This window comes from Astyanax mexicanus, chromosome 14 (genome assembly GCF_023375975.1).
Source record: "Astyanax mexicanus isolate ESR-SI-001 chromosome 14, AstMex3_surface, whole genome shotgun sequence".
Taxonomy (NCBI): domain Eukaryota; kingdom Metazoa; phylum Chordata; class Actinopteri; order Characiformes; family Acestrorhamphidae; genus Astyanax; species Astyanax mexicanus.
The window spans coordinates 17,927,594-17,945,462 of NC_064421.1; the positions used below are offsets into that span (position 1 = coordinate 17,927,594).

General features: G+C 37.6%; 1 protein-coding gene across 1 annotated transcript; it reads left to right on the forward strand.

Annotated features, from left to right (window-relative positions):
• The first annotated feature begins 3,765 nt into the window (after window positions 1-3,765).
• shprh (SNF2 histone linker PHD RING helicase) lies at window positions 3,766-17,482 on the forward strand. The gene is made up of 29 exons (XM_007251964.4): window positions 3,766-4,314; window positions 4,398-4,527; window positions 4,645-4,863; window positions 4,973-5,051; window positions 5,247-5,397; window positions 5,655-5,751; window positions 5,850-6,100; window positions 6,404-7,093; window positions 7,812-8,063; window positions 8,209-8,287; window positions 8,380-8,543; window positions 8,891-9,147; window positions 9,740-9,861; window positions 9,955-10,043; window positions 10,148-10,240; window positions 10,413-10,520; window positions 10,599-10,741; window positions 10,831-11,004; window positions 11,115-11,177; window positions 11,385-11,610; window positions 13,113-13,250; window positions 13,346-13,447; window positions 13,690-13,761; window positions 13,885-14,073; window positions 14,167-14,259; window positions 14,361-14,447; window positions 14,638-14,816; window positions 15,381-15,461; window positions 16,045-17,482. The coding sequence occupies exons 1-29, from the start codon at window positions 3,766-3,768 to the stop codon at window positions 16,139-16,141; spliced, it is 4,974 nt and encodes a 1,657-aa protein (XP_007252026.3). The 3' UTR covers window positions 16,142-17,482.
• Window positions 17,483-17,869: the final 387 nt, after the last annotated feature.

Sequence of the window (17,869 nt, forward strand, 5' to 3'; positions counted from 1 at the left end):
GGACATTTTTTAAATATATTTTTTAAGAATGATAAGCTGTTTAATTGACCCAAAAAACAGACACTGAGGCGCAGTGGCTCTAATTAAGCTAATTAGGCGCAGCTCACTGTCCAGCTATATCTGCTGCCACCTGCCTGAGAACTAAAGTCAAGTCAAACCCTAGTTACAGGGTTACTTAGTACTTTGTTAGAAACCCTCCCCTATACATTACACTGAAGTTTACAAGGACTATTTTATTATTTTTTTTTTAACAGTGTCTACTACTGCTACTTTTACTACTACTACCACTACTACTATTGTTTTTCTTATTATTAGTAGTAGTCCTGACAGACTGGTGCATTACCTGTAAAGCTGCCTGTGCTTCTGTGTAGGACATTTTAATGTATAATTATTTAATAAATAACAACAATAAAAATTATACAAAATTAGAGTTGTAATCTAATTGTATATGAAAACTGTTCATCTGTATTATTAAATGCTCCCATACTATATCAGGAATTTCCAGTTCTTTATAAGGATACACACTGTTTTCCAAACATTTTATATTTTTATGAAATTGGTCTCCAGCATATCAACAGTGGATTCATTTGGGTAATTGAATATTTGATTTGACAACAGTATCTCCAAACAAATGTTTAGTTTACTAGACAATAATATTCTAAGTTTGTGCCCTTTAATCCTGATCATTATTACTGCTAAGCATTATTATTAAGCATCATCATTACTTTCATTACTGTTATTATTTTTATCAGTTATATCAGTACACCAGACTTATGTGGTGGTACAGTGACTTTTTATCAGTAATTTATAATTGTTAACTGATCACATGATATATTTGGTCCTTCCTAGACTTCTTTTTTTAGATCCAAAATGAGTTTTTTTTTTCCTTTAGTTTGTTCACAGCAGGTTGTGTGATGTTTTATAGGAATTATGTTTTATATATTTTATGTTTATTTATGTTTGCAGTCTTGAGACAAAGTCAGTAGTAAAAAAACTCTATACAAACATAAATGTACAAATGTATGTGTAAATAATTGGCATATTTCGCCCCCAGAAAATGACATGTATAAATGTGCACACAAAATAACTTTAAAATACATTTTATCATTAAGCATATGGTCTTGTACATTGACCTAATTCTTTTCATTATAAATTCATAATATTTAAGTTAAAATACAGATTTTAGTTGTCTCCCTGAGTTTTACTCAGTCCTGTGACTGCCACACAGTACCCCATCTAAAAAATATGGAACATTCTACAAGTTACATCTACAACTCATTTGTTTTTCTGTTTTTTTTTTTATCTAATTGTAACTATGACTGAGGAGGTCAATCTCAACGCTCTGTCCTGTTACATAAATTAGAACTAAAAAACAAATGTTGGGAAAATTACTAGAATGTGCTCATGCTATTAGCATAGCCACCATTTAGCTATTTTTCATGTTTTGCAAATTCTATGCTAAAAACTCATTCCTGTTACTTTCAGTCCTGTTACTCAAAACAAAACAAAACAAAACAGGAGTAAGTGCCAGTAACAGAAGTGAGTACCAGTAACAGGACTAAGTGCCAAATAAACAGTGTTTAAAAACTTTCTTGAGCTTTTAAACATGCTTTTTATCATTTTATTTCTAATTTCTTTCTCATTTTCTCCCCAATTAACACTGCCAATTATCCAACCCACTCATTAGGACTCCACCTATCACTAGTAATGTCCCAACACCAGGAGGGTGAAGACTAGCACATGCCTCCTCGGACACATGTGAAGTCAGCCACTGCCACTCACAGCACACCTCTGTTCAGACACATCAGCTCACAGACGCCTTGTGCTGAGCAACAGTGATGTGGGGAGAGTGCGGCATCTACCCACCCAGAGAGAGCAAGGCCAATTGTGCTCTCTCAGGGCTCCGGTAGCCGATAGCAAGCTACATAAACAGGATTCTAACCGTCTAAACATGCTTTTTAAATGTTTTTGTTAATAGGACTAAGAAATATATAACCACCTTCAGCTTAGAAACCTTGTACAAAATAAGTAAAGCTGCCAAAGGTTGACCAGTACATGTTGTTTTGAAGAGTGTTATATGTTATTAGTTTTAGAGTTGGAAAAAAATGATTAAAAAAAGTATTTTTAATTTTTAAAAGTTTAATTTGGAACGGTTCCAATAAGCAAAAGGCACCCATTTGATTTGAGTGAAAGTTGTCCTGCGGCGACATCTTGCGGCCGCAGCGCGAATCGACCTGCTCTTTGTTTTCTGTGGGTAAAACATCACTTCCTGTGTTTTAAACATGGAGGACTGCAGGAGGGAATTGGACCACAATAGTGGCCCTGGAGCCGAAAGAAAGTGATTTACTGACATTCATTCTGGTTCTGCGAGGAGGACACCTGCCCGGTAATAGAACACACGGTGTCTTGTGCTCGGTTTATATCGCTGCATGCTCGTATCCGTAGCGGGAGTTAAATGCAGAGCGCTTCTCTGATTACTGAGGGTTTGTTTTTATTCGCATTCAGTTCAGTTCAGAGAAACTTACACACACATGCAGCTGGAGAACTGAGAGTGCGCCAAACTGAGAGTCTGTTCAAACGGAGCTCGGTTAGGTAGAAATAACTGTGTTTGCTGAATGTGTTCACACTGTATTCTCACATTAGTCTAGTAGGTTACCGAACACATACTGTCTGGTTAGGTAACCTTATTAACTAGCTAACAGGTTCTCTTCTTAAAATGAGGCATTTTAACCCAAAAGATCCCATAGTGACATAGCTATGAGTGTCACAGAGCCTTAAAAATCTGTGTTAATTTTCTTACAGCACTCTGTCTTTTACTTTAACTCATAAAGTCTCTAAGTGACATATACTGAACATCCTGTGAGCATCATCACAGGACAGCGTGAGAACGTGTGATCATGTGAGCTTTTTTACACCTATTTTAACGGTGTATTTTCCGCTTCTACAGCTCTGTTCTATGTTGTTCTGTCCATTTTAACAATTCAAATGACTAGTGTTACGCCATAGAATTAAGGGGAAGCTGGAACCAAGCTGAACTGCTTGTATTTTTGCATGAAGTGGCATAAAGTTATCCAAAAGCAGTGAGTGAGACTGGTGGAGGAGAACATGCCAAGATGCATGAAAACTGTGATTAAAAACCAGGGTCATTCCACCAAATGTTAAGTTATGAACTCTTAAAACTTTATGAATATGAACTGTTTTCTTTGTTTTATTTGAGGTATGAAAGCTCCACATCTTTTTTTTGTCATTTCAGCCATTTTTCATTTTCTGCAAATAAATGCAACAGTAAATCACAGTATTTTTATTTGAAATTTGGGAGAAATGTTGTTCGTAGTTTATAGAATAAAACACAATGTCTGTATGTTCTTAATATTTAAAAGAGTATTGTTCTTTTAAATGTTGTAATAACAGTATTAACAATATATTATTGTTATATCATTGTCGTAAAATTGTCTTAAAATGCTAATAATGTCACAATTTATCACAGTATATCACAATTTATCACAGGCAATATCATACCAGAAAAAAAATAGTTATAATGACAGGCCTAGTCTTGCTGTGATTAAGAGGTCTTTTATAGGCCTCACAATAAACAATTAGTAAAAAAGTAATACAAAGAAATCATATATCAGGTTTTAAACTAAACCATAGTGTAATTGGTTGCATATAATAACATCTGTAAGGAATAGAGCTTGTAGCAAGCTGTTATTTCTGAAAGTTTCAGTTTGAAAATCACCTTTGGCCTCATCTCTCTAGGCTTCCATCATGAGCAGCCGAAGGAAACGTGCCCCACCAGTCCGCATGGACGAGGAGGCCAAGAAGAAGCTGAACTGGAACATGCACCAGGACCGGAGGACTGAGGATGAACTTGAGGTTGATGAGATCTTCTCACATTCATCTGTCAGCTTTCAGGCAAACCCGGTGCCCGAGAAACCCAGCCAAGATGTGGAAGGAGCTTTTTTCTCATCACCTGTGGAGAAGCAAGAGAGACCAGAGTGCTCCTTTCAGGACTTATCCGTGGACACGACTGAACTTAATGTGGTGCCTGTGTCTACTCTGGATCTAGTTTGGAAAGCACTGATTGGAGAATTTAACCTGTATCCAAAGGTTCCAGCTGAGCTTGCGGACATTACTTTTTGCCTGCAGCAAACTGGTGAGGGACTGTCATTAAATTTACCAAGAACAGCTCTAGACGAGTCCAGGAATTGTCCAGCTGAATGTTCTTTTGGTGGATTATCACTGGAGGAATTAGACTGGCTGCAGAAGAGGAAGGTTATACAGCTGTGCCACTTGTCTGCAGACGGAGCTGTAAAGGTATCTGTATCTGTAGCTTAGAATGATTTACCATAAAAGCATAAACATTTAAAATGTGTCTAATATTTATGATTTTGATGCAGCTAAAGGTTTTTCTTCTGGAGTCTGGTTTGGGACGGCCAGAGTTTCTCAGTGAAGGGAATGGACGAATAAGGAGATCCAGTCAGCTCCTGCAGAAACTAATGGAGTTGTTCTATGACTTTATTATACCTGGTAACATTTTCTTCTGATTCACATTCACCAAGTTTAGGCTTTAGTATTCCTTATGAATGCTTTAGAGACCTTTATTTTTATTTAAAAATATATGCCGTATATATTTTTGACTGGCAGAAATCATGGAGAATGAGGAGGAAGAGTGTGACACAGATCTGGAGCGACAGAACGTGGAGGAACTCTATGATTACGTCAGACATCTTCACCAGAGGGAACAGCAGGAGCAGAGTTTTGACGTGCAGCATCCAGCCCTCATCCCAGTGCTGCGGCCTTACCAGAGCCAGGCTGTCAACTGGATGCTGAGGAGAGAGAGGTACAAGACTGAAGCCTCTCAAGGTAGAGTTGTCACATTTGTCACTCTGTTTCATATTTGCAGAATGTATAAACATATCTTGACAGTTATAGGTCAAATTTAATTTCAAACTTTGCTGCCTTTCCTCAACAGAACAAACTCTACATTTTCTTTGGAGGGAGGTGATCACAATGTGTGGAAAGAAGATGTTTTATAACCCCTACACCGGCTGGTAGGAAAGTCCTCATAAGTTATCATAGATGCTCTAATAAACAATTTGGCTCATTGGCATCCGGCACTAATGTCTATTAACCTCTTAACAATAAACACTGTAGAAATGCATGGGTAGGGCAGGTACCTACAAATGAATTGTTAGACTAGGTAGTTTTTATTTTAAATCCTAAATTGATGTTTGTATCTCCTTCAGTCTAATCCGGGAGTTTCCTCTTGCTGGAGTAGACTGGCCAGGAGGAATACTTGCCGATGAGATGGGGCTGGGGAAGACTGTAGAAGTACTGGCTCTTATTCTGTGCAATACACGTGAAGGCTTGAAGCAGGGTGCTCTCACTTTACCTGTGGTAAGTGGACTGCAGTATAGGACATAAATACATTTTTTTTATTACTCAGTAACAGTTACAACTAATGTATTAACCCAATGAGGTCTATCACTAAGACTGATGAAATAGTATACAATATAAGAATAAGTATACATAAAAAGTATATTGTAATTGTTTGTGTGAGAAAATATGAATACAAAAATGTACCAGTTTAACAGAGTGACATTTGAGAGGATCTGAAAGAAGTGACTGACCTTACACCGCTGTGTCCTCCTCAGGGAAAATCAGTGAATTATTACATTCCTCCACCACCATTAGAACGACAAAGAGTCAAGCACTGTGAGGTGAAGCCAAGAGAGAAGATCAACTACCCAGGTAAGAGATTTTATTGATATTATCATGCAGTAACTGCTATGGATTACTATGGTTTATAGGGTCAATAATAATGGTGAGCATGTTTTTGATCTTTATAGCTGTTCGTGTGATGCTTTTGACTGCCATTAAGGAAATGAAGGTTGGGAAGGGGGCGTCAGTCAATGCTATTTTCACATACCTCCGGAGTATGTACAAGTATGACCCTCTGAAGAACCGCAGCCACGTTAAGAAAGCGCTGGCGAAGCTCATAGCTGAAGGATTAGCCGAACAGATCAAAGGCAGAGGATTAGCTGGCTCATTCAAGCTGGGGAAAAATTACAAAGAAAAGAAAAAGAAACCTGCCTCTCCTGTACGTATTTTTATATTTATAAGTGTTGTCATTGTTGAATGTTTGGAGTGGGAAAATATAAATAGCAGTTGTTTTATCTGTAAATCCATTATAGTGCACTTATTTTCTATGTTTTGCTCTTCTTGTTACAAAACATTGTGTGGATTTTGGACGACATTAATTGCTTTTACATTTAACAGTATTAATATGTAAGCTGTAGATTCATCCACCTTTTAGGATGTGTAAAGAGTTTTTCTATAAAAAATAATAAGTTGTTTACAATAGTAAAAAAAAAATTCTATATTATATTAAAAATCTTTTTAGCAAAAGTCCCGTGGAGAGACAGCTTGCAGGAGAACATCTCGTAGGTCTGCTGGACAGGAGAAAGAGGCAGTTATGAACTCCTGCAGCACAGCTTCTGACTCTGAGGACACACTGAGCAGCATGGATCCTCCCTTACTTACAGAAGAACCAAAACTGGAACACGAGTATTTTTCAGAGCAAGAGACACTCACTGAGAAACCCAGCACAGACACTAACCCAGACAGCTGCCAGACCCATACTGCTCTAACTGCTGATGAGAAAGAGGCAGCAGTGTGTCCTGTAGCTAATGCTAAGCCAGAGCCAATGAAGGATAATGGAAGCCTCCACTCAGAGAATCCTGAATCAAATCTTGTCCAAAGTTCTCAATCAGACCCTTCACCCCCAACCATCGCCTCTGTGGTCCCATTTAATACGCCCGATTACCGTTTTGAGTGTATCTGTGGAGAACTGGGCCTGGTGGACTATAAGGCTCGTGTACAGTGTATGAACTGTCTTCTATGGCAACATGCTGAGTGTGTAAACTATAAGGAGGAAAACCTGGAGACCACACCATTCTACTGCCCACACTGCCTGGTGGCCATGACGCCTGTACCCACAGGAGCCACGCTCATCATTTCACCCAGTTCCATCTGCCATCAGTGGGTAGAGGAGATCAACCGCCACATTCGCTCTGCCTCTCTACGAGTACTGGTAAGCAACCGCTACATAAACCTTCCCCTGTTTTTAACATGGGGTCTTGTTAAAGCCTATTTCATTTAAGTAAAATATAGATTTGAAATACTCATAAAAAATCTGATTCAGAAACAAAATGCCATAGAATTAACAATATAGCAGACAGAGTTAGCTAAGTCTAAATTGATTCTTGCTCTTACAGCCTATAATATCAAGGCCAGGCAGGTAATCTTTATACAGCTCTGGGGAAAAAATTAGAGACCACTTAAAATAATGTGTTTCTTTGATTTTACAAATTGAAAACCTCTGGAATATAATCTGAACTCTTAAAACAGTATGAATATAAACTTGTTTTTTTATGCAGTATTTGAGGTCTGAAAGCTCTGCATCTTTTTTTATATTTTAGCCATTTCTCATGTTGTCCATAGTTTATAGAATAAAACAACAATGTTTATTTTACTCAAACATATTCCTATAAATAGCAAAATCAGAGAAACTGATTCAGAAACTGAAGTGGTCTAATTTTTTCCAGAGCTGTATATGATGTGAGCTGTATTTGATTTAACCTAAGGGAGTATCAAAATCTGACAGACACACAGTAGCCAATAGAAGAGAAATGGTCAATGGGAACATACTAAACTCATTTCTAATAAGTTTTTTCAACTTCTCTTTTTTTACCTAACTCAAAAACGAATTGAAATTGAAATGTGTGTTGAAGTGTGTATTTATGTTTCAGGTATACCAGGGTGTCAAGAGGCATGGTTTTATCCAACCCCACGTTCTGGCCGAACAGGATGTGGTAATTACAACTTATGATGTGCTGCGTACTGAACTGAACTATGTGGACCTCCCTCATAGCAACAGCAAAGATGGCCGTCGTTTCCGCAACCAGAAGCGCTACATGGCTGTGCCCAGCCCACTGGTGGCTGTGGAGTGGTGGCGAGTCTGCCTGGATGAGGCTCAAATGGTGGAGTGCACTACAGCCAAGGTGATCTGACTGGATATACCGTATATTTATATCAAATATCTCTCATTATACAGTCACACAGGGAGTAGGTGGACATTTACTTAATTTAAGAGGTTTCAGAATGGCTTCTGGTTCAGAATTTATTCATGCCCTTTCTTCTCATTAGGCTGCAGAGATGGCACTGAGACTTACTTCCATTAATCGCTGGTGTGTAAGTGGAACTCCTGTACAGAGGGGTCTAGAAGGTGGGTGAGCTGCTCATTAAGGATCCTATTATTATGATGGATTTAAATGTTTGTTCCCTAGATGATCTGACTGATGTGTAACTGTTCTGCAGATTTGTATGGTCTTGTGTTGTTTCTTGGAGTTGACCCATACTGGGTGAAGTACTGGTGGGATCAACTGCTCTATAGACCATACCGGCGTGGAAACACAGGGCCACTGTACAATGTCATTGGTCAGTTGCTATGGAGATCTGCTAAAAAAGATGTCATTGACCAGGTTGGTTGTCTGTACAATTCACACATAGAAGCACTAAACAGTTGTTGCCATGAACTACAGTGGTTGGTTTTATATAACTGATTCATGTGTTAATGAATGCCTTTTAAAGTTTAAAGTTACCCATAAACGTTTAGGTCATTGTTTATGGGTCATTTTCCAGGACCAGAGTCATTCATTAGGCTTTAACAGAAGGTTTACAAAAGAATGATTTTGAATGTTTGTGCTGATTGTACAATCTTGTATTCATTATATTTATAGTCTGTCTCTATTGTACAGTGTTTTGTTGTTCTGTGTAACCCTATATCAGTATAATGACAAAGTTTCATTGATTTAAATTGTCCATCTAGATCCAGATCCCACCTCAGACAGAAGAAATCCACTGGCTCCACTTTTCTCCAGTGGAGGGCCACTTCTACCACCGCCAGCACGAGGTCTGCTCCCAGGATGCCCTGGTCAAATTGAGAAAGATATCTGATTGGTCACTGAAGTTGGGCAGCCTGGACAGACGCACAGTCAACACCATTCTGTACCCACTCCTGCGGCTGCGTCAGGCCTGCTGCCATCCTCAGGCAGTCAGAGGAGAGTTTCTGCCCTTCCAGAAAAGGTAGGGAACAAGCTAATTGTCTGAACAGCCATTCAGTACAATATAAATATAAATTTAATTCCATTTAAATAACACTGAATTTAAATACTTTGTGATAGCATAATTAAGAACAAATTATTACAAAAGTATTTACTTTGTGTTTTAACCAGCTTATACCCCCTTTAATATTTAAAAACATAAAAAAATGAATATGCTATATAAGGAAAACAGAACAGCAGATTTTTGTTTTTTAAAACTTTAGGCACAATAAAGTTATTAAATATATACACTTTGACTAATAAATATAAATGTGACATTTATGGGGAAGTTTTCCAGAAAGTGATTAAGCCTAGTCTTGGTCTTTTTTAATTGATATTTGTCTATTGCTTTGCCAATTGCTTAATCCCTGTCTAGGAATCTAGCCTATAAACATAAGACATGCTTTAGAGAGCTGTACAATGTTTAGTAAATGTTTCAACAAAATGTAACCAAAGTCATATGTGGGGAATACACCACAGGGAATGCAGAGGGGCTAACAGTACCTGGTTTTTGTTTTTGTTTTCTGTCCTTTGTATATCATTTCTTTTCTTTGCATTATTACTGCATTATTCAGTACTATGACAATGGAGGAGCTGCTGAAGTCTCTTCAGAAAAAGTGCCGTGTCGAGTGTGAGGAGGCTCACAGGCAGCTTGTGTGTGCTCTCAATGGTCTGGCAGGAATCCACATCATCAGAGGTACCATATTTTCTTACCACTTTGTGCACAGGTGTTAAATATATTAAGCATTTGTTCAAATTATTTAAATATTCTTGTTTGTGACCCTGGTAGTTGAGTTTGTTGAAGCAGCAGAGATGTACAGGGAAGTTCTTCGGTCATCAGAGGAACACAAAGACCGCCTTAAAACTGACTCCCTGCAGGTACTGATCTGCTCTTTACCATTTTTCACAGACAGAATAAAGTAAACTAGGTTTTACAATGTACCATTCATGCCACTATGATATTTCTTCATTGTAAAATATAGAGACTTCATGCTACTCACAATTTGATGGAGCTGCTAAATGCAAAGCATCCTGGTATACCTCCTACTCTTCGAGATGACCGCCTGAAAGAAGAGGTTAGTTCAGTGATTTATGATGTCAAAAATTTAATAAAAAGATATTTTTTTTACATTTCACATCATTATAGTAATTCTTGGGAATTCCATTTAAGAAGTAAAAAAAAAAAAAAATTACTTTGCAATTACATTTTTTCAGAAAGTGTTGAGTGATCTTGTGTTATCTGAATAGGCAGAGCAGCTGAAACAACACTACATGACCAAGGTCAGCTCTGAAGTGGCTGAGGCTCAACAAAACCTATTGCCTGTACTTCAGAACATCAGAGAACTAAAGCGCAAGGTTTGATCCCAGAGATGATCACACAATAATTTGCTACCTAAATCAACAGACAAGTGACTAAGTCTGCTTTGTTTTCAGGTTAACCTGCGCTCGCCTTGGTGGCTGGATGTCATCCAGCAGGCCATTCAGTACTCCATGGATGATGACTTGGTCAGTCGCATCCAGAATGAGCTCACTTGCAGCTACAAACAGCAAGCCCACAAACTATCAATGGCAGACAAGTAAGAGGTCTAGTGAAAGTTGCTTGATAATTCCACCAAATATCTTAATTTAGTTTAACATGAAAGTTTCATGAAATGTGTTTTCCAAGGTTTCGGGATGCTAGAGGTCTCCAGTTTTTACTCAGCAATCAGATGGACGATTTAATGAAATCTCAGAAAACTGTCCAGGATGCTGTGAAAAAGCTAGAAGCTCAGCCTTCTCAGGAAATCATTGAAGAAGCTACAATTTGCCACTTGAGGCCCGTCCGTCTTCCTCTAAACAAGTAAGACCTAATAAATTCACTTGTTCCACTTGTTTTTCATATATGTTTTAAATCTAGTACAATGTTCTTTGTATTTAATTGGCTGAACGTGTTCCTGTTTTATTCCATAGTTGTGTATTTTGCAAAGCTGATGAACTCTTTACAGACTATGAGTCGAAACTCTTCTCTCACACGTAAGTAAATTAGAACAATTTTCTTTTGAAAATACTCTTTTTAAACCATAGATATGCACAAATATAGGAGTTTGTATCCCATTATTTTATATTCTAATTCTATTAAAGTCTGTGATCAAATCTAAACATGTTATCACTGTGCATCCCTGTTTAAACACACAAGCACAAGCAGAGTATTTAAAAGAATATTTTCTGCTTCACTGACAGAGTTAAAGGCCAGACAGCCATATTTGAGGAGATGATTGAGGATGAAGACGGGCTAGTAGACGACAGACTGCCTACAACCAGCCGTGGCCTTTGGGCAGCCAGTGAAACGGAGCGCACCCTGAAAGCCATCTTGTCCTTTTCCAAGATTCGCCGTATGGACTCTGAACTCATTGAAGAAGGAAACACCTTCATGGAACTGTTTGAGTCCTGGAAAAAAGAGTACAAGGTCTGTAATTCTGCTTAGTTACATAATCCTTTGAATTACTTTTATATGGTTATTTCAGTATATGTGATTATCATCCAGTTAAAGATGATGTTGTGTTATTGGTGTGAAAACCAAGCTATAAGCTATTTTGTGACAAACTGAAAAACTACATTGTTCGAAAAAAAAATGCACCAAGAAGGAATTAACCAACAGGAATAAACTTCCTGGAACTTCCAGGAATAAGTGGAGAAGACAAGCAAATCTGTGTGTGGAGGCACCATTTTTTTCATTAACAGTGTGTTCTTACTATTTAAAATTGGTCTGCCATCTCATCTACAAGCTTGAAAAAATCTCAAACGAGAAATTTAGGTAAAACCAAAATAACTTTGAAACAATTCTTCTAACTGTGCTTGCATGGGATGGATTATTGCAGAACACTAATAGGAACACATGCATACCAGACTACTTATTTATGTGTAGATCAAAAAATATGAACAAGAGCCTACATTTTAAATCATTTATTGTTCCTGGTATGTTTATTTTCCTTCCGAATAGTCAAAGTGGTTTTTATTGTCATTTCAGCTATATACAGAGTACACAGTGAAACGAAACAACGTTCCTCCAAGGACCATGGTGCACATAAACACAGTGTAGACAGAACAATAGTGCAACAGTACAAAAGTGCAGACAGACAATACAACACAATACAGACAAAGAATAATAAATAACAAGACAGTGTGCAAATTTTGCAGTGTGCAAAAAAGACCAGGTGAGGTAGTAATTACTCTATCACACATTGTGCAATAGAGTCCAGTGAGGTAGTAGGGTTTTTAGTGCTTTCCATTTCTGAGGTAAGTGGGGTAAGAGTGTGTGCATGTACAGAAAAAACATCAGTTCAGTCTCTGCAGTTAAGGAGTCTGATGGCTTGGGGGTAGAAGCTGTTGCAGAATCTGGTCGTGCTGGACCGGATGCTGCGGTACCTTCTTCCCGAAGGCAGGAGGGAGAATAGTTCGTGTGAGGGATGAGTGGGGTCATTCACAATGCTGGTTGCTTTGCGGATGCTGCGGGTGGTGTAAATGTCCGTGATGGAGGGGAGAGAGACGCCGATGATCCTCTCAGCTGTCCTCACAATACGCTGGAGGGTCTTGCGGTCAGAGACGGTGCAGGTCCCAAACCAGGCAGTGATGCAGCTGCTCAAGATGCTCTCAATGGTCCCTCTATAGAAGAGTGTGAGGATGGGTGGAGGGAGACGGGCCTTTCTCAGCTTCCGGAGGAAGTAGAGACGCTGCTGGGCTTTCTTGGCTGTAGAGCTGGTGTTCAGGGTCCAGGTGAGGTTATCTGCTAAGTGGACACCAAGGAACTTGGTGCTCTTAACAATTTCTACAGAGGACCCGTTGATGTTGAGTAGCATTGCAATCCGAAATAATGAGTGTGATTATTTATATGAATTGAGAAACTGTACATTGGTATTTTTTCATCCCCTGTTGCACATTACTAACAAATTTTAAATGACTCCCTATCAGGTGTTGCATGAGTACTGGATGACGCTAAGGGATCGTGTGTCTGCTATAGATGAGCTGGGAATGGCTACAGAAAGACTACGTGTGCGTCTGCCTGATGAGCCCAAACCTAAAGTACTACACATCATAGAACCACATGAGGTGAGCAGTAAAGTACCCCAACAGCAATACCTAACCTAAACATTATAATTAAGAACTTACTACATTTCTCTGTTTATCCATTTATTTGAGTTTAGGTAGAACAAAACAGAGTGAAACTGTTGAATGATAGGGCTGTGGCAAAATCCCAGCTGCAGAAAAAGCTTGGACAGTTGCTCTACCTCAACAATCTGGAGAAGGTAAGGACAAAAAAAATAAGCTAAGCTTTTAAAAGTTTGTTTTCTTTACAGTAGTGAGACAGCTACTCCAGCAGAATAAACTCCTTTTAATTTGGTTAATTTTGTAAGAAACAATGGATGACCAATGGTCTTAATACTTTGCTCCATAAAATGTGTATATGTGATTTTTTTTTTTTTTTTAAGTTTGAGAGGCGTTTTGAATAGAGAATAATGCTGATATCTTTACTAAACTATTGTTTCAGTCTCAGGATAAATCCACAGGAGGTCTGAATCCAGAGCCATGCCCTATTTGTGCCCGCGCCCTGGGTCAGGAGGTGAGATGAGTTTAGATTAAAATTATATCAACTGTATGTAAAAACATTGCATAATTTGTGTGTGTGTATATTTGTTAAACAGTTGCTGCCATGTTTTACTGAGTGTGTGTTTGTGTTTGGCAGTGGGCTGTGCTTACCTGTGGACACTGTTTCTGTAACGAGTGTATCTCAATCATTGTGGAGCAGTACAGCGTTGGTAATCGAAAGAGAGCCATAAAGTGTGCCATCTGCAGGCAGACCACATCCCACACTGAAATTTCCTACGTCTTCACCACCCAGGCTGCAGACCAAGGCCAGGAAATCCCTGTCAAAGTCAGTGCATTAAACATTTAATGTGGCAGAATTGTTATAACTGTTTAATTTTTTTGTTTGTGTCTAACATCTTTCTCTGAATTCTCATTGTAGGGAAGTCACTCCACTAAAGTAGAAGCTATAGTCCGAGCCCTAAAGAAAATCCAGATGACTGACCCGGGAGCCAAGTCCCTTGTGTTTTCCACGGTAAATCTTGTTTTTTTAAGGCACATTATGAATTTATTAGCAGCAGTTTTACTGTATGTTTACATTTATTTATTTATTCATTCATTTTTTAACCCTCTCAGTGGCAGGGAGTTCTGGACATCATTGCAAAAGCACTCTTTGATAACAACATGGAGTTTGCACAGATCAATGGAATTCATAAGTTTCAGGTTTGTTCATTTGTTCCACTAGATGCATTGCCTTTAGTTCTATTAAGAACAAAAGTATGGATTCCTATATACATGTAATAGTTTAGATATTGCTTATTTTGTATATATCTGTATGCAATTACAGAAATTATTACATAATTCTAAACTTGGACAACTATTACATAATAACTTTTTTGAATTTCCTTTTCAGGAGAACTTGAGTTCTTTTAAATATGAAGAGAAGATCAACATCCTGCTATTGCCTTTGCACACAGGCTCAAATGGCCTGAACATCATTGAGGCAACCCACGTGTTGCTTGTGGAGCCTATCCTCAACCCAGCTCATGAGCTGCAGGCCATCGGCAGAGTGCATCGTATCGGCCAGACAAAGTGAGACCCTAGCCAGGAATTTATAGAGTGCTATGGGTTATATACATTAGACGACTATATACTTTAAAAAGGGGACTTTAGTAAAGGCAGGGATTCTGTAGAGCACTGTAAGAGCTCTAATAAATAATTTGCCTACTTAAATGGTTCTCTGCCTGGTTAAATCATTTCTTAAATTGGTCATACCTAAAAACATGGTCTGTTGTTTTTAAATGTAAAAATGCGTGTACATTGAAAATTTTGTGTGCACAGTATAAATACCTCATAAAATACAGAGCCGCTATCACTAAAATTACCAGCGGTGTAAGACTGCACTAAAACATACTTCTGCTGAGCATAAATTAAATGACATAAAACTCAAACTGCTGTCTGCCAATAATGAAATATAAAACAATGGACGGTGGCAGTCCAGTGCCCCAATTTTTTAATAATTTGAAACACATTTTTAATGGTACATAAAAATTAGAAAGCAATGAACAGTGATCAGTTGTGCAATGCCATCCCCACTAGGAATCAGCGATTTTAGGGATCAGCGTTTAATTTCCTACCATTTGTTTCTTTTTCTAGACCCACTTTTGTCCACCGGTTTCTAATTAAGTCCACTATTGAGGAGCGCATGCAAGCTATGCTGAAAACAGCAGAGAAAAGGTAAGTGAGTAGGTGCAGCAGGAGCAGAGAGACTTTGTGTGCTACTTTATGATGACGCTGTAATTTTAACTGTTTAGTGGTTTTGTTTTGGGCTGTATACTGGAAACCACTATAATGGTTGGTTAGTGGTTTTGTCTTCTTGATGCTCATTTGTTTGGTCTACAACCATGACGACAAAGCCCCAATCGACCAGTCTGATTTGAATGCATCTGTACAATGCAGAAAATAGAGCAGCTCCAAATGAAACATTTATGCAGTGCCACAGTCTGTCAATTTCAGTCTCTGTGTGAAAGACCTCATTAATATATGTGCATTTGTTTTTAAAATGTGTGCATGCATTTTTTCCTAATGTAAAAATCAGACACTGAAAAAAGAGAAGTTTACACTGTTGTCTAGCGATTAAGAGTTACAACATAACACCAATCATTGCATAAAAACGAATCATTATAAATCAGTACTTTTGTTTTGAGAATCAATATAGTATTATAAAACACCCTACTTAAACTACAATATGTTCTGATATTTTTACACCTCTAATAATCACCTGTTCTAATTATTATATTTTTTCCCTATCTTCCTCCAGTCATAGTGCCACAGCCATGAAACACTCTGAAGCCTCTGTGTTCACAGTGGCTGACCTGGCTGAGCTTTTCACTGAGGATACAGACACTCTAGAGTAAGTCTTAAAGGACTGTAAGACAACTGCTACAAAATTAACCAGCAAACAAGCTCGCCATCCCACTCTACTTCTTTGCTTTGCACTTTGTATGGTTATTAATTATAGTAACTCCTGCAAGTGTAGTTAATTTATCATCTTTGTGTTTGTTCTCGTCAAACTGTTTTACTGAAATTGCTTAAATACACAGATGAAATTGGCTGGTATGATATCAGCTGGAGTTATAAAATGGTTGCAAGGGAAGCAAATTCCATCCTAAAATCACAGATATCTTGGGTGCTGAACAATGAGTTTTACCAGTGCTGGCTCTACCATAAAGGTGCTTACAACAGTAGTAGGCCTTAAGCATTTTTAAAGCTTAGACCACAGCTAGAATCAGTCAAACAGAAACAGTTACCCAGTGTGAATAATTTTAATAGTTACACCATATGGTTGGTTGTAGTTGTAGCATCTGTCTACGCGTAGTATTACTTGGAACAGCGAAACCACTTAATAAATACAAATATTTGTAAACCTAAATTATTATGCACTGACTGGGAGGTGTGGTTACAGTGCTGTTTTAAAAATATGTGACCAGTCACATTCCATTTTATTTTATTTTTTTAAACTAGAGACTGTCCTGCCATCAAAACAGAAGTTGATTGTCCTGCACAGTAAATTAACTTACTGTGTTAACATTACAAATGTCCAGATTCCAGTTCCAAAAACCTCAAAGAGTTAAGCAATGATTGATTTTTATTGTGTCTTACTGCTGAATAAGAAGAAATTATACATTTTGATGTAAAGTTGTACAATGTTGATGTTCAATAAGAAAATAATTGGTCTCTATGGCACTGGTCTTTGCTCAGATGAGAAAAAGTGATGTCAAACAAATAATGTAAATGTGTTAGCTGTTTGTATGATAAACATCCTATTCATATGTCTATAACAAACGTTTCTTATAAAGATAAAAAAGACGAAAAATGTGTCTTCTTTTTTCTGTTGCTGTATTTCAACTATTTAAACTGGCATATCAGAATGTTTGAGTTCCAAGTGTAAACCCAATTTCAGTTTCAGAAATGTCGAGGGACCATCAACAATCAAGAATTTAGAATCCAAGATGGCAGTACTTCTGCAATAGTATTATATGCAGAACATTATTACTGCACACACATTATCACATTATTATAAACATCTCTGTGTGTGTTACTAAATCAGTACAGTACTTACCAGCTATATCTGTGAATTCTTTGGTATTTGGATGCACTCAGTGTGATATCCTGGGGCATAAGAAGTTGGACATATTTTGGTTAGAATTACCATAAAACACCATTAAAGGATTGTCACACCAATTGTGAAAACCCAATTGGTCTTTTACTGATTTTTGAAATAGAGCACAATTATCTGCATGTTTAACTGGAACACCATAAACTTTGCTGTAAATAATTCTCAGCTCTGTCATCTGACTTCTGAAGTGAATAGAATGCAGAATAAATTCTCAGAATTATCTTTTTTGGTTATATCTGACTTTCATGAAGTAATTGTGAAAATATTTATATAATTTCATATACTTAGCCAAACCAACCATAACTATATATTTTCACAACCATACTTAAATTTTCTTAAATGAGATTCAAACTAGACTAAAATTCAAAACAGATTAATAGAGTACACTTTATTAAAGCTATTTTCATTTTCAAAATTGTATGAACAATTTTAAAATGAATCAAATTTTTTTGCTACAAGAAAAAAA